This window comes from Lepisma saccharinum, chromosome 22, assembly GCF_977018435.1.
Source record: "Lepisma saccharinum chromosome 22, izLepSacc3.1, whole genome shotgun sequence".
NCBI classification, from domain to species: domain Eukaryota; kingdom Metazoa; phylum Arthropoda; class Insecta; order Zygentoma; family Lepismatidae; genus Lepisma; species Lepisma saccharinum.
The window spans coordinates 14,260,184-14,287,936 of record NC_139250.1 but is presented as its reverse complement, the minus strand read 5'-3'; the positions used below and the strand labels follow the sequence as shown (position 1 = coordinate 14,287,936).

At 37.5% G+C, this 27,753-nt stretch overlaps 1 protein-coding gene across 3 annotated transcripts in view; it reads left to right on the top strand.

Annotated features, from left to right (window-relative positions):
- Setx (probable helicase senataxin) overlaps positions 1-27,753 on the top strand; it is a 143,167-nt gene that overhangs the window by 9,526 nt on the left and 105,888 nt on the right. For all 3 annotated transcript variants that reach the window (XM_083144152.1, XM_083144150.1, XM_083144151.1), the window contains exons 3-5: positions 1,013-1,129; positions 8,230-8,373; positions 15,574-18,522. In XM_083144152.1, the coding sequence (XP_083000278.1) occupies positions 1,013-1,129; positions 8,230-8,373; positions 15,574-18,522 (3,210 nt within the window). The remainder of the gene's footprint in view (positions 1-1,012; positions 1,130-8,229; positions 8,374-15,573; positions 18,523-27,753) is intronic.

The following is a 27,753-nucleotide window of genomic DNA, read 5'->3' as shown; positions in this document are numbered from 1 at the left end:
CCTATTTAGACATTTACTTTGCAAGACCATGATATTAATTACATGTTCTTGTTCATAAAATAAATAACAAGCTGGCAGAATATTGCACTAAATTGGAGATGGTTTATAAATGTATCAGATCGGTAATATTACTGATAAAACAGATGCACCATAGGCCATTGTAAAATATATTTAGAATAGTAACGTACTGGGTATTGAGTACTCTGAAAAAAAAAAAGTGCTGATTTCAGCTTCTTTTGCATTGCATTAATTTATTAAGGATTTATTAGAATTTTATGTTGGATCGGTAGAATATTGTTATCTGTAAATTTTATATTGGTACTTTATTGGTGTTGGCCAAAATTACTTATCGGCCCATCCCTAGTAAATAGCCTCATTGCTGCCTTTTCTAGCTTCCAAGACTGGAGTCCACTACTTTTTCTTTTCAAGTTGGTTCTCAATTGTCCCGACAATGCTAAATTTTTAAAGTTCCCTTCTGGGATCATAAACCTGATGTAAATATATCTTATGGTTTTCATGTAAACAATTAATTCATAATTGGGAAAAGAGGGACGCGGTAGTATATAAATACGGAGGAACTAGTACTCACTTTTATCTGCGAAGCTGTTTTCTTTCCTTTTTCAATTAATTCCAGTGGCCACTGCCACCATCCTCGTTGGAACTTGCTGTACTGTTGCTTGGCGTTCATATTTTGTTTGTAGTTCTCTGGCTGTCACTAGGTGCGCTGTTGTTAACAGTGCGTCTGGGTCTGTGTCGTCTGCTATTAAATTGTGAGACTTTTGAAATACTCTGTGTAACCTTTCATATAATTAAATGCAGGTTTTTATTTATGTATAACTCTGTAACATAAGCAATTAAATTTCAATTTCATTATGCATTTTCTGCTATTAAATTGTGAGACTTTTGAAACACTCTGTGTAACCTTTCATATAATTAAATGCAGGTTTTTATTTATGTATAACTCTGTAACATAAGCAATTAAATTACAATTTCATTATGCATTTTCTTTCAGCACACAATTGGGAGGGCCAAATCTAGCGTAATCAGATGTGTAAGTCTATATGTATCCAGGGATCACTGCCGTATACAATTTACAAACTCCGGGGAACTGCTGATAAGGGATCTCAATGTGAGTACCATAACATTCATTTCTAAAAATTCATATTTCCATCCAGTTAAGGCCCCTTGTACACTTAGTGATAGGAAAAAGCGAGAACCTTTATTCTACATGGAGGAATGGGCACTAGTCCAGTTGAGTGTCATTGGTCATGTGTGCATTACTCCATGTACCCTGTCTCATAAGGATCACAGTATCATCACACAGTGTTACACCAAGCCTAACACTTCTGGGTAACACTTTACTATAGGGGTGACGGATTTCTTACTTTTTACAGGAGAAAGTACTTGAGCAAATCATTTTCTGTAGCATTGTGGAAGTTCGTGAATGTAGTTTTGATCCATTTTAATGCGAATGCATGTTGCTTTCTGCAAAAATCTCTGTCGGACACGCTGTTGCTGCTGCCACCATTTGCTTTCTGCACGAGAGCACAATGTTCCGTGTGTTAGATGACGTAAACCCCGGTGTTTCGGTGTTTCAAACTCGCCGTGTTTTCACTATAACATGACGTGTCGAGTATTTTTAATTTATTTTTAACTATGCTTGCCTAACCTAACCTTACGGAAAATGGTTTTTGTGGCTAACGTGAATGGTTTTTGTGGCTAACGTGAATGGTGTTTGGGGCTAATGTGAATGGTTTTTGAGGCTAACGTCAATGGTTTGTGGGGCTAACGTCAATGGTATATGAGGTATTAGCATAATTTCAAATCCAGGCACAAAAGTAGGTATTTTCCGGTGAACAAGGTTGCAACATTGCATAAATTGACAAAACACTCTCACAACGTGCGATGAACCAGTACGCTATCGCCATAATGTGTGTTACAGAATCGAAATAGCGAGTAACAGTAAGTACTCGTAAATGTAAGAAATAGACATTATTTTCAGTAGAAATTTATTATTTCACCTAAAGAAATGTTCCGCATTCCAGAATAGTATGTTAGCAATGTAAAAAAGTGCGAAATAAATGATTCATAGTAAAGTAGTACCCACTTCTGTATACCAAATGGCTGTGGGTGATTCTATGCTATTTCAACCAACCTGTGTCACATCACCATTTTTAAAAATATTAATAATTTAACCACTTATTTCTACATCTTTCAAGTGTTCAAAACCAACATTAAAATTTATTTTCAGGCTTGTGTTTGGATCTGGCAGTGATTTTCAATCAGTGGCGTGCGTTGATTTCATAGTTTTCAGACCTTTACGAACATCGCTGTAACGTATGTTCTATAATTCCAAATATAATGACTCACGAACTTCCACAATGCTACAGAAAATGATTTGCTTAACTACTTTCTCCTGTAAAAAGTAAGAAATCCGTCACCCCTATAGTAAAGTGTTACCCAGAAGTTAATGCTTCCAGATTTGTAGTTTCCGTGCTAGACTACAATAAATCCGATGTTTTTTTTTTCTTCAAAATTTCTCATCTTTAGTGCACAAAATAACCATGAAAGAAACACTCCATCGACATGAAGTTATCATGTTCCTGCAATGTCCTTTTAATAATTAACACCAACAAGTGTAACTGAAATAAAATTATGTGTGTGAAATGTGTACTTTTAAGTTGCCATTCATTTTCCAGGGAAGGGGACGTGGCCTGCCCCTTGCCTCCATGCATCCATGAAAACATTGTTTAAAATTTTATGCTCTAAAAATTTGCTTCCATGATATTTTGAAGCTAGATTCTTAGAATTTCAGTTAATTAGAAAAATATAAAATCCGATAGCAATTTTAAAATATTTTCAGAAATAAGTTGTCATATTTTCAGAGGGGAATGAAAAAGCCATCAATTTTATTTCTGGGTAAGATCATATTTCTAAGTTCATTTTAAAAATACTTGAGTTGGCGTTGCACCTTTCCCTTTCAATGATAATTCAAATTTTAGTAAACCATGTTTCCAGTTGAAAAAAGTCTGATTATAATATTTTATTAATTTATTAGTGTAGTAAAATATAAATGTGATATGTTGACATTTTTTCTGGAATCCTTATTGTTTGGTTAACATTGTTGTGAAGTTTCTAAAAGATTGAATAATTTATAAGGGAGATAGAATTATTTTTCCAATACACTGCAGCTCACACTTGGAAGCTATGGGAATGGAAGGAAAAATGAATCACTGAAAGTTTGAGGGGCTATAAAAATGAAGCAAGACAAGTTATGTGTTTCTCACAACCATGGAAGGATTAAATGTGCAAAGTTTCATCGAAATCTCAGATCATGGGTACCATAGTCTGGTTGAACTGACATGAAACGACCCCATGGCCAGAAAACAATTATGAGAGTTTATCCCAAGATTTCTATCTGGGAGGGTGTACATAATATTATGGGGGGGGGGGGTATTAAGGCTAAAATAATTTCAAATTAGGATTTTGTGAATACTTTTTATCGATGCATGTCGCAAAAAAGAAATTACTGGTATCTTAATAGATCATAGATCATATTAGTGGTGTTGAGTTGAATCTAAAAGTTGAGATTTTTACTGTGAGCTAAGTTCATGAAGGGCTTCCTATGTGCCAAATTTCAGAATTTTTAAAGGGTACCCATCTGAGATATTTAACCCCGAAAACTGTCAAAATTCAATGAACAACCATGTTTTAGCCCATGCTATAAAAAAGGGGTGCATTTCTAAGCACTGATATTTTATTTACAGACACCCTGTAGGTAGGTCTACACATGAAAGAAAAATCAAGCCTTAGACTAAACAGCTTCATTAAAATAATCGGGCTTAAAAATTCAATTTTTTAACTATTGTTACCCCATTTTCCACCATAATTTTCATACTTACGATGCAATTTCAAGCAAAACATACCTGAATATCATAGGAAGTATACTGCATTAGCTACAAAATGAATTTTGTTTCAGGTCTCAAGCTTTAATGGTTTTTGAGAAATTAAGGTTTCTCTATACTACTACATGAGCAAAAAAAGCCATATGCCATGTTGCAAAAATGGCTGCCCCAGGAGAACTAAAGACAATATTTTTTTTTGAACATTGGTTTTGATATCTAGAAATATGTACAAACGTATGTACTAAAAACGAAATTTTTCTAAAATGGTCATGCAACCACCATTTAATGGTTTGGCATGGAATGACCCTAATGTAAAAAAAGGTAAAGTGCTCCCCTGTCCTTAGCACCACGCCAAGAAGGCGTATAGGGGGTGTATGGGTAACGCCCCACACTTTCCTGATCCGGTTGTGAGTGGGGGTGATGTGATCAGCATCATGCCCCTGACTGCCTTTACCCCCCCAGGGTTTCCCCAGGTACCCATGTCATTCGACGCTGGGTGGGGCCGGGGCGGCTTCCAACGTTAGAAAAGTTCCCGGATTTGAACCAACCGGGGATCGAACCCGGGACCTTTAGCATGGTAGTCAGACACGTTACCGACTGAGCCACCATGGCCTTTATAATTTCTAATGTAAAATCAGTAATTGTTTTGAGGGAAAATTGAACCCACTACTCCCTCCCACCCAAACAAGATAAATCGAGAATCAAATTGAACTTTACTAAATACTATACAACGCACGGTTTTAGAAGCGATATCGGGCGGAGTTACGGAGAGCGTGTCCTTGGCGACCAGCCAATAGCAGGAGTGCAACGTTGTACAGTTAGGAAACTGCGGCGAGCAAGTTAAGCACCGTGTTCTGTAACTTTTTTGCACGCAAGAAGTTCTTTATAAAACTCGCCACTTTAAGGTTCATTATTGCATGGGACACGACATTATGAACCTGACTGTCCAAGTCTCATGCATTTCCGTCGCCTACAGCCGGAGATATCGTTTCTCGAAGAAACAAGGGAAACAGCGCGTCTCTACACACGCACAATGACCCTTCGTTTTCCTTCAGTGTTCGGTCTGTTTTGTTTTTTAATTTGCCACCTTGTTAACCCCGCTGAGTTGTGTCTTGGTAAAGCTATGGGTGTCAAATTCGGCTGAATATGAACAATGTCCCTTCATTGCCGTGGGCATTTACGAACATTGCGAGTGTGAGTCACTTTCAGTTCAGCGTTTTCGTAACAAGGGCGGTGTAAGATAATTGTACTCATATGCCACGAAAAACAGTTGTGAGCGTGATTCAATATGGCCCTTATTGATTGAATAAATGTTGGTTTATTCTATTTCGCTTTTCTGCTACCTTTGACTAATCGCAAAGATGAGGATGGATGATGATATGATGAAATTGATGAAGGGACACTTACAAACACCTATGCCCGGGCCGGGATTCGAACCCGGGGCCCCTTGCGTCGTAGCGTGCTGTTAAGTCTAGCCCTTATGTTCGATAGTTATGCAATAGTGCCTTATGTTCGATAGTTATGCAATAGTGTGTGTTCCGCTAGTGTTACTTAATAATTTCGCGCCGGCCACCATGGTGGAGTGGTTAGCATATCGCGCTACGATGCCAGGGATCCCGGGTTCAAATCCCAGCCTGGACATGGATTTTGTGAATGTCCATCCATCAATTTCATCATATCATCACTCATTCCCAACTTCGCAATTAGCCAAAAGTGACATAAAAGTTAAATAAAATAAAGTAAAGCAAATCAAATTAATAATTTCGCTCTCGGAACCTATTACAAGTAGTACAGGCACCAAGGGTAAAATATTACGTTCACAAGACAGAAATCTTAATTTTAAAGTGTATTCTTGCTTCGAGGAATTGGCGTCGGAAGAAGTGAGTGCTCAAACAGTGTTTTCTCCGAGTCGAGAACTTACGGCTAAAGCGTGTGGTGTCTGTGTGCATACTGTGTTACGTATTATAAAACAGGGTAACGTATCTACGTACCACAGATATCGGTAAACTCCTATTCAAATCTCCTGGGAAACATGCCAGAAAACAGAAACGAGAGTGATGATGATGACCTTGCAGTTCCTCTATAATAAATACCTTCAAACTTCTTAAAGGTACGAGTTTTTCTTATATGCTGCAGTGATATGATATAATCCTGTGTAGAATTCTATACTGTATATTTCATTGTACTCAAATATCACGTGCATGCATTATATATAAAAAGCTGAATATTGGACACGGCAAAATCTCGGCGTTTCCTTTCCGCTAGCAGTTGGTTTGGCAGCAGCGCGACAGCACTGGCTGGGTATTGGCTGAACTCATGTTCCTTCTAAAAGCATACGTCGTATAATAGGATGCTTCAAGGCTCTTTGTGTAGCACTGAAAACATGCATTTCCGAACACGTGCCTGAGTCTAGGTGTGCTCCAAAAGTCGAGAAAACCAAATGTGGCATATGTCACGTGTCTGTGTTTAAGGTATAAAAACATGTATTGCAACAGGTAACCACTTCTTGTAACAACCACAAAATTGGGCTTTAACCTCGCAAAAAAATCACTAAATAGGAAGTCGACGATTATTTACAGTTCTTTACACACACATTAAAAGTGTGAGTTAAAACTCTCAGGACATCTTTTTATTTCAGAAAAGAAATGGAAAGTTAAATATCAAAGTACCAAAGCTAAAGGGAAGGGGGGGGTAACAGGACCTACCTTCCAAGTATAGAATTACAACATATTGAAATCCGAAATCTTATGTATCTTTGTTTACATTAGTTTTTTTTTTTAAAGGGTAGGGCGTCATTATTAGGGAACGGAACTTCAGGTAAATAAATGTATTTTTCTGCGATAAGATAGAAACCCTCGTTTTTGCCAAAATTCTGATCATAGCCTTATATGTCAACCCAGCAAATTTTATTTTGCATAAAAACACATATTTTCCAGTTTTTCGTATGTAAATACATATTTTGTGAATTTTCATTTTAAATGCATAAAATCACTCATTCACTTCAGCTGCCTCGAAATCCTCGAAGGAAAAATGTTTATTCTCCGCACCTCTTTCATATATTATGCCAAGAACTTTTTAAAAAAAATGTATCTGTTGTAAATGATCTCGACAAAGAAGACGCATATAGAAGTCTATAGACATTCTGCAAGAACTGTTGAAGGATCCCTCCTTAGAAGTCGAATTGACATACATCTCAACAAACCTGTCCTCTCTCTCTAATTCCATACCAAAGCTTGAACCGCCCGCGAATACTTTTGCAGCTTCCATGGGTGAAGTCCGTATAGTAAAAACGAAACTGAAAGAACTCACTGGATCTAACGCACAAGTGCTAATGTCTAAATGTACAGGCATTTTTGGGAAAAAAACAAAGTTTTCAAACTTTGTGCTAAATTGCACGTGTTTTGGAAGGTAAAGTAGAGGAAGCTTTGAAAAACTTCAGCGTTAGTGACATTTCGTGCTTCAAATATGCAAGAATTGTTTTTGTGATGTTGAGCGATCTTTCTCACAATATAACATGCTTTTTAGAGATAATGGAGAATTTGGAAAAAACTTGGGTGATCCAGTGCAACTCTTCCAAAAAATAGCTCGCTAAGAGTTAAGCATTTAGAAACAGATTTCAGGTGTTTAAAATGCATGTAATATTTTGTTTTTGTTACCAAATGTTTTTTATTTATTTTTGTCACATATTTTCCTTTTTTTATCACATATTTTCAACAGTTTTCACACATAAAAAAATAAATATTTCTGAGTTTTTTAGCGCATAAAGTTCCGTTCCCTAGTCATGATTATGTGCAAATTACGGTAGTTTTCTTTCTTTCAGGAATTCATTTCTGCAATCCACTTTGCTGTATGTGGTGTGTACAAACGTTATTATGTGCTATGTGCATGGGGAGCTTTACCTAAGAGCCAAAACCGTGATACAGAATAACAAAAATACAGCATAGTAAATGCAACTACTGCTGTTTTTTTATTATTATTATTGCTGTTTGTTTCTTTGAGTTTTTGTTTTAAGTCCACTTAATGCATAGATTGGTTAACAAGGACGTGACCTACAGTTTAAAGTGGGATCCGAACAACCATGTGCCCCCACTGGGTATCGAACCTTGGACCCCTTGAACCACAAATATATTATTTGTTGTCAGAAAATAAAGTTACACAATCTGAATGTTTTATGAACATTAGTTTTAAAAAGTTTAAATGACTATCATAGATGGGTTCCAAAACTGGGGTGAAAGACAGTATTTCATGTTCTGGCCAAAAAAAGATACATCTCACACATTACAAGCTTTACTAATGTAAAATAATGTTTTTTGTCAACTTCCAGAGTTCAAATGGGACATTTGTCAACGGAACGAAGCTCCCTACAGATCGATGGGTTCAGCTGGTGGAAGGAGACGAAATTGGTTTGGGGGTAGATCATGTTGATGATGACAAATGCTTTGTGTACAAGTTGAATCAAGTTGTCCAAGTAAGTGCAACAATGAAATTGTATTTGTAAAAAGATTGGAATATTAATGCAAATTTATAGAGATAGGTCAGGTTAATTGTTATTCTTGTGGTGTTTATCAGTGTAAACACAAGAGGTTATCAGTAAATTTAATACCGATAACTTTACCAATCGAATATATCTATAGATACCTTGTAATTTAGTGCAATATTCTGCCATGTTATAATTTTTAGGGCCATAAATAGAGGCATGCATATTTAGTTTTTGACGAAAACAAGAAATGTCAAAAAACACATTCTAATGTTAATTTTTCATGTTTCTGAAAGGTGAGAGTTTTCCTACCCAGTTTTGTCACGAAATGATGCAAAATGAACTGCAAAGTGCAAAATAGACTCTTAAACACGAAATTTACCATTTATATACCGACGGACACTTTCTGAATTGCTAAGTATCGTGTGAGTTATGCAATTCACGGAAAATTGATTAATTCTGCTGTAAACATTTGAGAAGCAAAAATGGACTCCTTTGTACAGGAATAAACTTAATATTCTGGTAATGATATAATGTGCTATTAGAAGGGATATGTTTATTTTGGGTAATAGTGCAGTTTTTAAATCAAATTTGGGATTATATTCACATTTTATAAAACCAAAATGTCATTTCATATGGTGCTTTTTCACTGTCATAACAGTGAAATTTCATTTTATTTACCGCTTTTGAACCCGAAATTGAGTTGGTTTTTGTACCGAAACTTTGCTTTTATATTTACCAAAAATATGTGCCTCTAGACATAAATATATAATCTCCATTCTTGTTTTTTTAAGTAAAAGTCTAAACATGCAGCTTCTTCTGCACTGTGGTCATCAGGTAACATACTTTTATTAAGGGGATCAATGAACCTAAATGTTTTTTCTTTACGCCAAAGACCATTTGGAATTTTATTTCGGATCGGTAGAATATTGGTTATCAGTACGGGTAAAAAAATATAGGGTGCCCTGTCACCATGGCACCTACAAATTGTCGCCTGAATTTTCAAATCCAGTTCTATAAAGATTTTTAGAAAGATAATTCAAGTTCAGTTATGGAAATTTCCACTACCTTCATGTGATTGATTGATTGAATTGCTGTTTGAAGTCCACTTTATGCACAAATAGGCTGACGGGACTGGACCTACAGTTTAAAGTGGGATCCGAACCACTATGTACCTCCATACATTCATGTCAATATTTACGTAGTACAGTGCATGTTTTTTCATGTTTGGGCATTTTCTGTATAAATAAATAAACCCATTATAATTTTTTGCACTGTTGCTTTTCGAGTTTTAACATCTGCAGAGTAATAATAGGATTTGTTCATATATTAGAATGCATTGCAGAGTTTTTCATGCTGTTACCTGTTCAGCCTTCTTTAGGAAGTCTACTCCGGCACAAGAATTAATCAAATCTTGTATTGGTAAATTAAATGTTGTAAGGTCACTGCAAATTTTTGAAGCTTTACGTTAGTTGGATTTGTGGCTTTCTTAGTTCATATATGGGTGAAAAAATGCTGGCTCCTGAGAAAAATTATTTTTAGTTCTGTCTATACCTGGTTTATCAGTAAATTTTATAACAGAACTTTATTGGTATTGACTAAAATTTCATATCAGCCCATCCCTGAAAATTTATAAAGGCTGAACCGATATCACTTTGAACTAAGGTGACTTCATTTAAATCGGGTTATTTTTTTAAAAAAAAAGAATCACTGAATTAAATCATTTTAATTAAATAATTTATAGGATAATGTACATAAGGATTTTGTAGATATTAGAATCACTTTTGTTGAAAGTTCATTAAACTCGTAATCATTTAATGGTGTTTTTTGGCTCTAAAGCCTGGATCACACGGAACTGGATTTCGAGTAGGAATGCTCTAGTTGACGCTGGACTGACACTACCCATTTGCTAGTTTTCGCCTCGCACGATACTTCCTCCACCGTACTTGTCGATAGTCTTTTGTTCCCATAATGGTGGCCGCGTGAGATGTAAACAACGTATCACTTCACACTTTTAAAATATGATAACTATTCAACCGAGAGGAATATCGCTTCGTATTAAATGGTTTTAGGTAGAGAAGAATGGCGCTGATAAAATTCATACTTTACGACGTTTACTGTACACGTATGGAAAAATATTTTAGCTTTTTCATTTGTAAACACCGTGCACTCACCATAGACGGTGTAACTCGAAGTGCCTTTCATGCTGTATGTATTATACATTGTAATTGGAACAGCTAACCGAAATGGTCCATGAAATGCTTTGATGTAAAACTGTAAGGTACTATCTGTTATAAGATTTTTGGAAGCATTTACGTAGCATTTATGCTTTCGTCTAAAGCCGGCTTAAAGGTGGACAAGCAATTTGAAGAATGTTTCGTATTAATGCGCTGCACGTCATCTCTTTACTTTTATTTTTATTGATAAACTGAGAAACTATGACATAAACAGCCAACACTCGGAAACCACAGACAAAATTCGCTCCTTTGCAAACTCACAGATTATCTTCACATGGCCAAACTTTGCTGTGATTGGCTGTTCCATAGAATCCAGTCTAGGAAAGCAAGTAGCAATTAGAACATGTCCTATTCCTCAAAACCAGTCAGCCAGGCAGCCATGATTTCTACCTAGAAAGTTAGTTCAGAGCCAACTAGGGCATTCCTACTAGAAATCCAGTTCCGTGTGATAGGGGCTTAGTAAAAAATATACTGATGGGTTGAAGCTCATACAAAAGGAAATGTATACACACTTGCATTTCTCTTGATTTAAAATTCAATAATTTTTATAAGCACAAATAGCAAACATTTTGTGTAGAAAACTACTAATAGTGTCATTATCATTAAACTGTAAATAAACATGACAGCTCATATGTTTCAAACTATCATTAAAAAATTGCCAAAATCCAGCTACAAAGACTACAGAAATATTTGAGTTAATATTTTAAGTTACAATTGCGGAGTACATCCAGAATGTTTTATTTTCACTTCAAGAAAAGTCACTGAAATTATGTATTATACAAACATTTTGATAGTAGATTCATATATACAGTATCAGAAACACAATGATGTATATTTATCGTACATTAATGTTTTATTTGCTTTAATCAAACTGTTCAAATGTTTTACGGGGCCATTTGCTAGAATAAGCTTTTCATAAAAAAACATATATCTGTATGTATGGTGCCAAAAAGTACACAAGCAATTTTTTTAAAAAAGAATCAAAAATCTATTTAAATAAGAAAAATCTGAATTAAATAAAAAAAATTCGAAGATGATTTTTTAAATAAAAATTATTATTTTTATCCACTCTGCTTTGAACTGATGCTGATAGTCTTTCAGGTTCCGAGGAATACAAATAAAAAATAATAACAGTTCAAGTGGTGTACATTATTTATGAATATTATGCAGGACCATTCCTATGTCTGAAGTCGTGGCCACGGAAATATGAAAGTTTTCCAGTTGAGTGTCTCGTATTTCCTTCTCAATTTTATATTAGCCCTTTTAGCCTTCTTTTGTTTCATGCACTAGTATAATACTATAATATATACAGGGTGATTGGAAATTCGACCTATTCCTGGAAAGGGGTAATACTAGAGCACATTTGCAACAAATTTGACCCTGTGCACTGGGGGTCGGAAATCAATGGGTTTCGAGTTATTGCAGTTTGTAGATTTTCTTGGAATAAATTAATATGGAATGAAGAAGAAATCCCTCAACAGTGGAAAGAATCCATAATTGTTCCTGTGTTTAAAAAAGGTGATAAAATGAACTGCAATAATTACCGTGGAATTTCTCTACTCTCAACAACATATAAAATATTATCTAACATTCTTTTAACAAGACTAACCCCATAGGCTAATGAAATTATAGGTGATTATCAATGTGGATTTAAACGTAACAGATCAACTACAGATCAAATTTTTCACATCAGACAGACACTTGAAAAGAAGTGGGAATATAATCAAAATGTCCATCAGCTATTCATTGATTTCAAAAAAGCATATGATTCGGTCAAAAGAGATAAATTATATAATATATTAGTCGAGTTTGGAATACCTAAGAAGCTTGTTAGTATGATAAAAGTATGCACCAGTGAAACAGAAAGTAAAATTCGTGTGGGTATTAATATGTCTGACAAATTTACAATTCATGATGGGTTAAAACAAGGAGATGCATTATCTCCATTGCTCTTTAATTTTGCCGTAGAATATGCTGTTAGGAAGGTAAAAGAAACTAAAGAAGGACTAAAATTAAATGGTGTGACTCAGTTGTTAGCATATGCAGATGATGTAGACTTACTGGGGGATGACATGAATACAATTAAGAATAATGCTAAAATATTTTTCAAAACTGCTAAAGAGATAGGTTTGGAAGTTAACAAAGAGAAAACTAAATATATGCTTACAGGCCGAAACCAAGTGTTAGGTAATAATCAAAATCTGATTATTGATAACAATTCATTTGAACCAGTTTCCAAATTTAAATACTTAGGAGTAATATTAACAAATGAAAATGATATTAAAGAGGAAATAAAAAGTAGGCTTAATTCAGGAAATGCAACTTCTCTCTTCATAAACTTTTGTCTTCTCGTTTAATATCTAAGAAACTAAAAGTTAAAATATACAAAACAGTAATTTTGCCTGTAGTATTATATGGATGTGAAACTTGGTCCCTTACATTGAAAGAGGAACATAAATTGAGAGTATTTGAAAATAAGATCCTTAGGAAAATCTTTGGACCAAAAAGGGATGAGGAGACAGGTGAGTGGAGAAGGTTACATAATTTAGAACTACATAATTTGTATTCATGTCCAGATATTATTAGAATAATTAAATCAAGAAGACTTAGGTGTGCAGGCCATGTGGCACGAATGGGAGAGGAAAGAGGAGTTTACTGGATTCTTGTTGGGAAACCTGATGGTAAGAGACCTGTAGGAAGGCCAAGACGAAGATGGAGGGACAACGTTGAGATGGACGTAAGGGAAATCGGTAGGGATGGAAAAGAGTATATAGAACTTGCTCAAGATAGGGAAAGATGGAAGGCCTGTGTTGCTGCAGCCATGAACCTTCGGGTTTAAGAAGGCTAGGGTATTTAGTAGGGTAGTTAGTTACATTTTCTTGACATATTCCGACTTGCGAGCAAAAAACTAATAATTTTGAAAAAACTACTACACCCTGGGCACTTAATTGACACGTTACTAACAGCTGACGAATGAGTGACTACTGGGAAAAAAATTCATGCCCAAAATTACCATACCCACAGAAAGAAACAGTCAATGGAGCACACGTCATGAAGAAATTTGGAAATTATCGGTTAAATCGAAGAGGATTACTCAAAAAAATGATAACACAGTTAGCGTAAAAATTATGGAAAAAAACTTCCTCGTTTCATAAGCTCTCCAAAAAGATACAAATGTTGTCAACTGGCACACGGGTTGGGGGAAACATCTGAATAAAAAGCAGAGAAGGCACGTTGTAGACCTCTTTGTAAAGTGAAAAGAAATTGTCGATTGTGAGAAATAAAGGAACGAAAACGAGTTTACCTGACGTGACCGTGTTTGGTACGACATATTGGCGCATTCGAGAAACTGGGTCGGTTCAATGATGCCAATGCGATGCTGGCAGACGGTGAGTTCATGATCCTGTCGAAGAGGAGGAAATCGTGCAGTGTTTTCGAGCAGATGGCACAACTACAAGAACGGTGGCGTGGCGAATTTGCTTGACTCAATGGAAAGTCTGGTTCACTGTGCATTCAGCACGACTGTATCCATACTATTACACGTCAGTGCATGGACGGAGATCTTGTCAGAAGGATGGATTTTTGTGTATTTTTACTAAATACCGACACTAAAGACCCCCATCATCTGACAAGAATTCTGTGGACAGACGAATCCAAATTCGACTGCGATGGTATTATGAATTTTCATAATGCACATTTTTGGGCCCCTAAGGGTCATCCCAAGAAAATCTAAAGAAAAGGCTCACCAGAAAAAATTCTCGCTAAATGTGTGGATGGGAATCATCCACAATCATATGATAGGGCCATTCTTTCTGCCACGAAACCTAAACGGCATAACCTACGAAAACTTCCTAAGGGAAGAATTGACGACCTTGATGGAGGATGATTTACCAACATGATGGCTGCCCAGACCACTATTTCCGGAGTGTGCGACAGTGGTTGGACGACAATTATCCCATGTGATGGATTGGTCGAGGCGGCCCGACCCCCTGCCCAGCGAGGAGTCCGGATTTGACGCCATGCGACTTGTACATTTGGGGTCACATGAAAGAGTTAGTCTACAGTACACCAGTGGACTCCCAAGAAGAGTTGAGAGAGAGAATTGTGGCAGCCACCCAATACATAAGAGACAGAGTGTCAACGCGAGTGACTGTGTCTGAAGTACGCCGCAGGCTGCATGCTTGCATACGTAACCGAGGGAGGCAATTTGAACAGGATTTGTAGTATTAGTAACAGTTAATCCTTTATTTCTCACAACCGACAATCTCTTTTCACTTTACAGAGAGGTCTCAGAACGTGCCTTCTCCGCTTTTTATTCAGATGTTTCCCCCAACCCGTGTGCCAGTTGACAACATTTGTATCTTTTTGGAGAGCTTATGAAACGAGGAAGTTTTTTCCGTAATTTTTACACTGTGTTACCATTTTTTTGAGTAATCCTCTTCAATTTAAACGATAATTTCCAAATATCTTCATGACGTGTGCTCCATTGACTGTTTCTTTTTGTGGGTATGGTAATTTTGGGCATGAATTTTTTCCCGGTAGTCACTCATTCGTCAGCTGTTAGTAACGTGTCAATTAAGTGCCCAGGGTGTAGTATTTTTTTCAAAATTATTAGTTTTTTGGTCGCAAGTCGGAATATGTCACGAAAATCTACAAACTGCAATAACTTGAAACTTATTGATTTCCGACCCCCAGTGCATAGGGTCAAATTTGTTGCAAATGTGCTCTACTATTACCCCTTTCCAGGAATAGGTCGAATTACCAATCACCCTGTATATATACACAGCGGAACCCCGATTTTACATTCTCTGGTTCTATTCATGCATTTTAAGTTTGTTTAGCTTGATCCTCTGAAAAACATAAAATTGAGGTTTCGCTGTATAATTCTAAACAAGGCACTTAAATAGCAGTTGTGATTTTCGTATTAACTTTGTTCCATTTTTTATACTTGCAGCAAAATACTCAGGAGTGTGTAAAGCAGGCTGCAGATTCAGCTACAAGCCCAAAAGTGCAGGATGATGATATCATTATAATATCAGAAGAGTCTAATGATGAAGAGGAGGAAGATAATGATAAAGAGAAGAAAGATAAAACATTAACGCTTGCTCGGAAACGGCCAGGGAGTCCAGTGGATAGCAAAGTGTTTAATAAAGTGCGATGTATAGAAACACGCGTAGAGAATAAAGTGGTTAACGGTGGAGTTCCCTTTAATGGAGACACACACGAACGGGAAAGAAAACTCTCCTGTGACCCAGTTAAAGCAGTTCCTACGAGCACATCTGTGACAAAATTAGCATCGTTTACTTCAAAAGCTAGTTGTAGCAAAGTTCCGGACAATAATGTTAGGGTTAAGCTTGAACCTGTCTGTGATAGAAAGTCTGTAACTAAATGCAGTACAGCGTTTACTAATCGTGAGTGTACGGTAGTGACGAGTGCGGATGATAGTAGGCCAAACGTTCAGGATAAAACACGCATGATAAAAAGTGAACCTTCATCAGTGTCTGCATCCAAATTGGGATCCAAAAGTTCCAGTATTGAGTCAGGGAATACTTTTAAACTTAATGAAACATGTTCTGTTGTAAATATGGAAAATCTAGATGTAGGAATCAATATCGATCAATTAGAAACAACCCTGAAGTGCACTGCGAATGTTATTGAAAAGTCTAACCAGAAAAGACCTTCTACACTTTCCACGGAACTAGTACAAATAAAGCAGGAACCAGGGCGTAGGAATTCAGTCGTGTCTTGTGCAAGTGTTAGCACTGATACATCCTGGAACATGGAACCTAATTTTATCATAAAGAAAGAAAAGGACAGTTCTCTAGTTGGAGATAACAGTGTTTCTTCTTCTCAGGATGATTCGGTGGCAGTTGTTAGTGCTGCCAACTATTCTATGGAAGATGATGTAATTTGCATCAGCGATGATGATGACGAGTACATTGGCTCATCACAGAGGGAATCTGTCGGCGAGGATGTGATTTCAAACGGTGACAATGTTAGCGGTGCTGTAGATCATGCTATATTGAGTAATGTCGATAAGAAAACTGGACAAGTGGAAGAAGCCAACAATCAAATATATGACGAGGAAAGTGGGCACGATGGAAGTGAAGACTCCGAAAGTGAAAATGAATGGTGGCCGAAATTGTCCCAAAATTTCCTCGAAGAAATTGAGGTGGGGGAGAAGAATCTAGAAAAGGCATGTAAAGATGTCAGAGTCATTCTTGAACGGTTACCAGAAAGTGCAACTACAACAAAGAGTTCAGAAGAAAGTCTTACAGACGATGACATTTTTGATCCATGGCTGAAGAAGCATCCGCGAGCAGCCCTTCAGTTGTCAGAGGATGATAATGAGGATGATAACAGTAAAGGACGCCATAACGAAATTGCCGGCGAAATTACAGGGGACCTTAGGGACATCAATGAAACGTTGAAAGTTTTTACCTCAAAACAGAGTGGTGTACGAAGCAAGGAGAGGAAGTTGAGTGCTACTGAATTCATTGGAGCATCTCGTAAGAAGGGTCATGATGAGACTGATCACCGGAAACGGGAAAGCAGTTCAGATGAGGATATTTTCAGCAAAATATCTAAAAAAAAGAAACGGGCAGTTCCTTCAGTTGAAGATAGTCGTAGTGTAAGTAGCACATCGTTGGATAGAAGAAAAAATCACAGGTTCAGACTGTCAACAGAAAGTAATGATATCGATGAACAGGAAGATGCTGCATCTACCTCCAAACAAAGTACAAAAGGAGATTCAATCTCTGAAAAGAAACCGGAGAGACGATTTTCACTTGAAATGCAGAAGAGTGCAAGAGGACCACAACTAATTGCGGCACCTCCGATGCCGAAAAGAAAGGCTCACGAACGAGGTATAACAGCGGAGAGAGCAAACAGTCTTCATAAAGAGCAGACAACCAAGGTTTTGGAAGAATCAACTAGTGCCAGTTCATCCAAAACAAAAGAAGACAAAACCGCAAGAAGGAAGTCTCGTGATGACGAAGAGAAGAGCAAAGGCAAGCACAAGGCTAAGAAAGATCGCTTGAAGGGACCAAGTCTGTTCGAAAAGGTTACCGGGAAACCATCTTCAAAACATTCCGATGACAACTGCCAACTTCCAAGAAGCGTAAAGAAAGAGATACAGGACAAAAGAAAGGCCAAGTTGATGGAAATCACGCTGAAGAAAAAAGAGCAAGAGGATGCTAAGGAGAGAGCAGAGAAAGTTCGAGCGAAACCATGCGTGAAAGTTACAGAGAAGAATAGGGGTGCATTCTTAACGGAAATCAGTATGGCAGAGAAAGCTAAAGCTGAATCAAAAGTTAAAGCAAGGGAAGACAAGATTAAAGTGAACAAAGCAGGCACAAGCAAGAGTGCCACCAACAAAGATTATTCTTCTAAGAGTAGCAAAAACGAATCTGTTATTGTAAACAAAGAGAATACGGTTGAGAACTCAAGGTCAGTTAAACAGGCCAATTTCCGGATTCCGCTGGTGGCTAACCAAGATATAATAAGGAAGGATAGTAGTCCCAGTTCCGAAATACTAGCTTATAAGAATTGCACTAGAATCAGCATTTTGGGTAATTCGCAAGACCCTGCTGAGGGTCCCAGTAGCGAAGCCACAATCTCTGCTGCTCAGAAAAAGGGAATTTTGGTCATTGGAAACGGTTTGCTACAGCCAAAAAAAAAGCATGTCACATTTGCTGAGGAACCCCTCATTCGTATCATTGAATCACGCACCAAAACTAGAACTCCATTTCCCAAAGGGTGTAAAGATGCTCCCATGCCAATGCCGCCGCCACCTACAAGAAGAAATAATCAAGTCCCTCGACCAATGCCAGTTGATGTTAACTGTCTGCCACTTGAAGAAGTTATTTATAACATCTGCATGTGGAATCCCAAATGGTTTGAGGTAGGTGGATGTATTTTTCATTTATGTATTAAGCTCAGTCAATAAATAACGAGGCAGAGGATATTTCACAGTACTTACGTAACACACCTCAGAAATATTGTCTGCCACTGTTTGGGCATTTATCCATTGTGACACCAGTTGCAAAATGGCATGCTTGTAGAACTCCTTTGGCTGCTGTTGGAACCAATTGCTCACGTACTCCTTGAAGTCATCGTCTGATTGAAACCGTTGTCCCCGCAGAGCTTTTTTGCGCTCACCGAAGATGTGGAAGTCACATGGGGACAGATCTGGACTATAAGGGGGTTGGCTCAGGACTTCCCACTTGAATTTTTTCAGACGTTCCTTTGTTGCGTTGGCTGTGTGTGGTTTAGTGTTGTCGTGCAATAGGACTGCACCACTAGAAAGGTGACTGGGTCGTTTCGATTTGATTGCCTTCCTGAGCTTCGTTAACGTTTCACAATACCGCTGGACATTGACCGTAGCTTCAGAAGAAGACCTTGCTAGAAGGTTGAAACGTGACGTTTAGTTTATGTTTTTAATAAAATAAATTACTGCCTTGGTCAGCATATTTAGTTTTTCATAATCATGGAAACAAGGCTTACTGGTGTTATAATTGGACATAGTTTTGGTGTAATATCCTCTACCTCGTTATTTATTGACTGAGCCTCATAATGTAACCATCTGGCAGTGGTTGAATTATTTTCACCTAGAGAAAAAAATAAATGTTGTTTATTCAAAGTAGGGGTGTGCAAGATGGACATTTTCGGTTTGTCCTTTGTCAAAAGTGTAAAATTGTAGTGAATTCTGACTCAATTCTACATAATATTGCTCCCTGTCAATGTTTTTTTTTTTTCATTTCTGGGACGACAACACTCCAAATTTCCAAGAAATTTACGGCACATTCGCTTTTAATATACACGGCCATTTAAAATTTTCTAAATCCTGAACAGTGGGATGCAATTTCTTAAAGTGGTTATCAAGATATACAACCCGTGGTGCAAGAGGCTTTGAGGTCCAAGGCCTACCTACCGACTGCCAGCCTCACTCTTCCATGCCTCAGTATACGTGGACTATCATCCATCCAGTTAGGGGGAGGGGGGTTTGACTTGTCAGCACGACTAACCCCCAGTCGTAGTCTTCCTTGACCTGGGTACGCTACTCATTGGTAGCTCTTCAATTTCCTGACGGTAAGTTTTCACTGGTCCCATATACATGCCGAAATCTCAGGAGAAAAGTCATAACGTTTTCCCCAGGAGATTCGAAACAATGCTGCACATCCTGTAGCCCAAGCTCCAAGCCTGACGGCTTAGTCTACTCTGTTGGTACTGTGAAATTTCCAAACCGATAAACTCCTACTGGCATTGGGACTTCAAAAATACAGGGAACTCAGTCACTATGGTGCCTGAAAATTTTCACCTGGCAACTGAGTTTTTAAATTGAGTTCTAAAAAAATATTAAATATTTTGAGTTTTCTTACAGAAGTTTCCATTTTTTAATAACAGGTACGGTATGTGTTTTTTAATGTTTGTGTTTTTCTGTACGTATATGTCATTATAAATTTTTGTACTGTTGTCAGCCGAATTTTAAAATCGGCAACAATATATATGTATATTAGAATATATTGCATAGTTATTCATGCTATTATCAGTTGAGCATTCTTTGGGAAGGCAACTCTGGTGGAAGAATTAATTATTTTTAATCCGATCTTGTTTTAATTACATTTCATATCTTGTATGTTACTCAGACACATAGTGGTTCATCCGTGTTTGATACCCATTGGAGGCACATAGTGGTTCGGATCCCACTTTAAACTGTAGGTCCAGTCCCAATTAGTCTACCTGTGCATAAAGTGGACTTAGGGCCAGTTTTTCAATGTCCAGTTATTCTTTCTGTTAACTATCTGCCAGTTGGAGATAATTACCACTCTTAACCAGCACCAGGTTTTTCAATGTGAAAGTAACTGGCAGTTAGCAAATCGTAAGTTTGTACTCCAAAATGGTATATTGGTAATGCTGAAGCAAGAAAAAATAGGGAATCGATCTGCATGCCATCTATTAGTATAGTTGCAAACCACATCTATTGGCACACAGCCTGGCGTTTAAGTATGGAACTACAAGGGTGCCATGCAAGAATGTTATTGCATAGGAAACAAAAGATTAGAACAATGGCCCAGCCAATAAAGGTTTCATGTCTGGAATAATTCCGTAAAAGCTGAATTTTGGTCAGTTGTTAGAACACTACTAGTAGTGCAAAATACCGCAAAATCCCGCCCCTCCTCGTGGTGCTCCCCCCCCCCCCAGGGTGGCGACAGACCTGGAAAACCGGGAAAAGTCAGGGAATTTGAGGTGTCAAAAAAAGTCAGGGAAATGTCAGGGAATTTGGTCTTTATTGATTTTTTTTTTCTTTATTTAAAGATATCGTTATGGAACTCTGCACGGGAACAGGAAATCTCGTTCGTAAGTTTCGGCCTCAACTTTTAGACCCCTTTTATGCACAACACAGCCACGGCGCCAGAAACCAGTGATGGCAGGAGGAGAGAGAGAGAGAGAGAAAATAATTCTCTCGCCCGGGCTTCTCGGCGGGAATTTTAAATTCGAACATTCTTTGGAGGAAAATTGTTATAACTCTGGCATTATGCGAGCAATCTACTTCGGATAACTTTTGTTTTACAGCTAAAACATCAGCGCATGCAACCGTGTACAATTCAGAACATCGGACTGAGGAGGAGGGGCTGGGGGGGGGGGAAACGTCCCCGAATTTCAATGGAAAAAACATAAAAATCTGGTGTTTGCCCAAGGCGCAAACTTTAGTATTCTATTCAAAGAATGGACATTTCTAAAGAGAATGAAACATGTTTCATGTTTTCTTGGGTGCCATACAAGTTGAATAATAAGCCAAAATGTGATTATTATTTTTTTTTTTTTACGAAAAATAGGTAATTTTCATTTTCGGAGGAAAATTTTTATAACTCGGGCACTATGGGAGCAATCTACTTCGGATAAGTTTTGTTTTGCAGTTAAAACATCAGAGCATGCAACGGTGTACAATTCAGAATGCCTAACCGAGGAAGGGCGGTTTGGGGGTCGCGACCCCCAAATTTCAATTGAAAAAGCATAAAAATCTGGAGTTTGCCCCCTCTTCTCATACTATTTTGGGGAGAGGGCGCGAACTTTAGTATTTTTTTCAAAGAATGGGCATTTCTCAAGTGAACGTAACATGTTTCATGTTTTAGGGTGCCATACAACTTGAATAATAAGCCAAAATGTAATTTTTTTTACGAAAAATAGGTAATTTGCATTTTTGGAGGTAAATTGTTATAACTCTGGCACTATGGGAGCAATCTACTTAGGATAAGTTTTGTTTTGTAGCTAAAACATCATAGCTTGCAACCGTGTACAATTCAGAACGCCGAACCGAGGAAGGGGGGCTTGGGGGGCGTGAACCCCGAATTTCAACGAAAAAAAACAAAAATCTGGAGTTTGCCCCCTCTTCTCCTGCTATTTGGGAATAAGGCGCAAACTTTAGTATTATTTATTTATTTATTTATTTATTTACTCAGAGTTTCAGATACAGTCTTATTTGGCCATTTTACACTGAAACAACATAAAGTAGAAACAAATAATAACAAAAGATAAAAAACAATAACAAGATGGGATAGATTTACATGTTCTTCGTCAGTAATATACAAAAGTTACGTTCCGGAAGGAATATATCTACATTCAGGGGAAGTTTGTTGTAGATTTCTGGGAGCCTGTAAAACAAGGAGCGTTGTAGAAGGGATAGCCTAGTGGTTGGGTTGTGGAAGAGTTGCAGGTTGCGCGTTAGCTTTTGGGGTACCCTAAGTGAGAATTCACTGATTAGGAGATCTGTTCTGATTTTGCCATTTATTATTTTGTATAAAAATTTCATGTCAGCTAGATCACGACGAAAGGATGGAGTGTGAATATTCAGAGCAGCCATGGTGTCTGATTTGGATACATGTCGAAAGGAAGGTATTCTATGGCGAACAATTGCAAGAAAGAAACTGAGAACAGAATCTATTCTGGTGAGATTGGTTTTTGAGGCCATTGCCCAAATTGGAGAACAGTATTCAAGGATGGGCAAGATGAAAGATTTAAAGAATAAAGCAAGAGATGATGGGTTTTGAATTTCGCTAAATCTGTATAGAAGACCGAGAAGGCGCATGGCTTTTTTAGTGGTAGCAATAATATGATAATTAAAAGTGAGTTTTTCATCCATGATAATACCTAGGTCCTTTTGGGTGGAAACGTTTTGGATTGGTTTGTTTTCAATAGTATAAGTAGACACCACTTTGTTCTTTTTTAGGGAATAAGTAAGGAAAGAGCATTTCTGAGGGTTTAGTTCTAAATTCCACTGACGACACCACTTAACAAGTTCTGTGAGAGCATTTTGAAGAATCATCATGTCATGATGCGATGAGATCTCCTTAAAGAGTTTACAATCATCCGCAAACAAAAGTATATTGATAGGGAGGGAGGACAGTTTTTCAGGGAGGTCATCCATGTACAGAAGGAATAGGAGCGGCCCTAAAACACTCCCCTGGGGAACTCCAGACAAAACGGGAAGAAAGTTAGAAGAGGTACCTGAAAGAACAACACGTTGTTCACGCTCATGGAGGTAGTCCTGGAGTAAAGAGAGAAATTTGCCATGGATGTTAAATCTGGATGATAATTTATGAAGGAGAAATTTATGATTAATTTTGTCAAAGGCTTTCGAAATGTCCAAATATATAGTGTCAAGTTCAAAGAATGGACATTTCTCAAGAGAATGAAACATGTTTCATGTTTCTAGGGTGCCATACAACTTGAATAATAAGCCAAAATATGATTTTTTTTACGAGAAATAGGTAATTTGCATTTTTGAAGGAAAATTGTTTTAACTCAGGCACTATGGGAGCAATCTAATTCGGATAAGTTTTGTTTTGCAGCTAAAACATGATAGCATGTAACCGTGTACAATTCACAACGCCAAACCAAATTTCAATGAAAGAAAATAACATAAAAATCTGGAGTTTGCCCTTTCTTCTCCCACTATTTTGGGGAGAAGGTGCAAACGTTAGTATTCTCTTCAAAGAATGGACGTTTCCAAAGAGATTGAAACATGTTTCATGTTCCTGGCTGCCATACAAGTTGATTAATGAGCCACAATGTGAAACCCTGTTCGGAAATGTGGCAAGGATATTTTGCAGAGAGGGGGGAGTTTGGTCATCAATATGAATTTCCCAGGCTTTCTCCAGACCTGTGTCAGAGTTTCCATCCAAACATAAGAGTATGAAGGTCCAAAAAACACATTCATTTTGTAATCATACCATATGGTATCATGGGGCCAGTACGACCGTACTCTGATGATACCATATGGTATCATCGGGGGAGCGAAGGTTAAGCCTCTAAATATTACGTTGAAAATGCATTGAATTATCATTTTTTCTTGTCCGTATGGGAGTAGTAAGGGGACTTGTCAACAGATGGAGGGGATAAGAGCAGGTGGCGCCGTCCGATAGTTGTCGGAGGTCATAGTAAGACTTTTTGTTGGGCAAACTGAAGGAACATGGAAACAAATAGGTTCCATTGATACATACGATTTTTGTCGAATATCGCCACCTAACAAAGTATCTCACTACAACATGCGACAGAAATTGCATGGACTGCAACACCCAACAAAAATCGCATGCATAAACAAGAAGAGCTTTAGACTGCAAATATGCTGCTGTAATTTTATTACTCTTCTGGCTCACTTCACCTTATTTAATGTAGCAGTGCTTACGAAGGTTTTCTTTCATCATCCTGACATATTACTGATTTCGCACAAGTAACATACGTTTACAATGACATTGCACTATTCTTAGAAGAAGAATCCAACAAAACGGGATATATATTGAATACTATCACGAAAAAATGAAACATAAATATGCATTGGTGAACATTATAAAAATTGGCAAGTGCATGCTCCAACCTCAAATTTACTGCAACACTAGTATTGCAATGAAATGAACGCTAATGTCCAATATTATGAAATAAAATACTAATAATAAATTCGTAAATATTTTAATGTCATATTTACTCGAATCATTCAATCATAAAAGCAAATCACTTCCTTCAAGAATTGACTCTTCTCTGCCAGCCCTGCTAAATTTTCACTTTCCATCTACTGATTTATACGAGGGGTGGCCAGAAAGTAAATTCCGATTTGTAGGGACATTGATTTTTCGCAAACGCCAAAACCGTGAAAAATTGTAATTGCTGCGAAGTTATGTTTAGGAAAGTGCAGTGATGCCTGGACACATTTTTCGCCCATTCGAAATATCGAAATAATGCAATTTTGGCATAAAATGCGAATTGTTGGCATTTTTAACGATATTTTTTAAAAAGAAATGTCCTAAAACAACGAAAAATTCCATGAAATCCAACATTCTTGTCTTTTCTAGGCCATGTTTTTGTACATAGAACATGCAAGTTTTCCAACATTTTACTCAAAAGTAAACTATAGAGTTATACGTACATGGAATAATTCAGACAGCCACATTAAATCATGTATTTCCCACGATTCTTTCAACTTCTATCAAAACCATTTGCATCACACAGCAAAGTGGCAAGGTTCTAACAGGAGATCGAGAGCATATCTACCGTCGCACGGGAGCCACATCTTCGTATTTGTCGCACGAGATATGTTTTGAATTACCTAGGTAAGTGTGCACCATCGGCATTTGTCGAGCGAGTAATAATGGAGCTCAGTCGTTAGAGCATCTGACTACTATGCGAGAGACCCGGGGTCAATCCCCTGCAGGGGAGAACTGGGATGTTTTCCACCTATTCAAACTGCTCCGGCACCCACCCAGCATCATATGAAGCTGGTACCTTGAGGAAACTTTGAGGGATAAAGGTAGCCAGGAGTGTGGTGCTGATCACATCACTCCCACCTTCAGCCATGGTCAAGAAAGTGTGGGGCCCTAACTCCACACCCCGATAAATGTTCTAAAACAAAAACGTGAATTTTGGGAAACGTAACACTAGCAAGTCAAAGAAAGATAATGCCAATTTTTGGTGCCATAATATATCGGTATCTGTCACATGAGATTGATTGATTTTAATTTTTTGGGTGCGTCGCCACTTATAGTCATTATGCACCCTTCAATATATATGGGAAAAAATCCGTTATCTAAAATCCTTACCTTAAAATTAAAAAAGGGGTATGCAAAATAACTTTCCCAAAATAACTTTCAAGATATCAAACTCTCACTAAGAGGCGTAAGCCATGTGACTTACAATTTGAAACAGTAGTTTAAAAACACCATGAAGGTATAATTTCAGATATTTGCAAGAAAATGCGCTAAAATGAAAATGTGAATTTTGGGAAAAATAACACCGTATAGTAAAAAATAAAAAATAAGAAAATACACCAATTTTTAAAAAAAATAACAAAATGTCAAAGTCCCTACCGATTAGGCGTAAATAAAACAAGAATATCAGTTGTAATTTATTGCATTAGTAACAGTGAGTCCTAATCGGCATAATCACCACCGTTGTTCTGGCATTTGTCGTACCATGGCACTAAATTTTGTATGTCCATGGTATATGTATCTGATAGCAAAGACTGGAACTATATCTACCGCAGTGTAGCTGTCAAATCCTTGCCCTGCCAGAAACCTCTTCAGTTAAACAAAGAGATGAAAGTCGGTGCATTCAAGGCCAGGGCTGTTCAGGGGAGTGGTCCAAGATCTCTCATCTGAAGTGATGCAAAGGGCCCATGTGTACTCAGCTGTATGGGGTTGTGCACATTCGATTGACCGTCCGTGAATTGTCTGCACCATCGTCTGACCATACTATCACTCACGACGTCCAGTCTGCACACCTCACACGATTGGTGGCTCTGTGCCAAATTCTGAGCATGCAATGCATACATACATGCATACATCACAGTCGGTGGGAGACTTTATGAGAGCTGCAATCTTTAACCTAGAACTGTCCTAAAACGGCTGCATTGAAACTGTACGAGATTACAGCTACATGCCACTTCTTCCTGCCTGCATGTGTGTGTGTCGCTCTCCGACCACTAGTCCTGCATATAGGCACCATTGGAGCTTTTTTCAGGATGCCCCTCGTGTATGAACTTTCCGAAGCTTTCATTATTAGAGTGTTCCTGTTTTAATGTGTGGTTAGCTAAATTGGGTACCTATACAATGCAATTCTATAAATTCCTTGTGTTAAATTTCTAATACCTACATACCTTTTTCATCAGCAATAATGGTATAACTGCGTGTTGTCAGTTTCACAGTACTTCACTTAGATATACTGTACTGAAACAGAAATCCCATTGATAATGTAAGGAAATATGACACTTTATTTTGTTCGATTCAATTGTTTCACTTATATGCAAGAGTTAAGTTGTTTGCTTTACAGAGAAGAGACAAGTAGCTTTATGCATTGAAAATGAGTCCGCACTCATGGTTCTTGCAAGCAGAGGGTTCCAAACCTCAGTGGAAATATCAACATATAATACCGAGAATGTATAAGGAGACTGACAAATTACAAATTGTATTTCTTAATCAATCACTCTTCACTCTTATCTCATTTAGTCGTAACTTTAAAAATAATAGAGAAATTAAGTCGATTTCATAGAAGCAAAACCATACGTGGATCTGTATGAGTTCATTATTTCCATTTGCAAAAACATGGATTTAGTTTAGTTTGTAATTGTCAGGGAAAAATGTAAATTTTGTCCTGGAAAACCTGGAAAAGTCAGGGAATTTCATTTCTGCTTGTTTGTAGCCAACCTTCCCCCCCCCCCCAGTGACCCCCCAAACATCAATTTTGCAGACTCAGTTATTGACCTATATCTCCGTAACCAGAGGTCGTAGGCAGCTAATCGTTTTTAGTCTTAATCCTCATTAGATGGGCTACAGAAAAGATTCTGTTTAATTTTTCGATAATGTTGGTGGTTTTGCCGTAATTGAAAAAACAATCTTCAAAAAGTGAATTTTTTTTAGTACTTCCTGAAGTTTTTGACTTGTAACTTTTGATCAAATTAAATGACAAAAAAGTGTTTTGATTAAAAGTTGTAGCCTAATTTATAAGCTTTAAAACGATATCAGTTTTAATATATTTTAATTAAAGATGCACCATAAAATGTGTCTCCAAATGGAGGACAGTACCAAAAAAGTGTCTTTATCACAGACCGGCGGTTAAGTCCGGAATCATTGACTTTTTGAAAAAG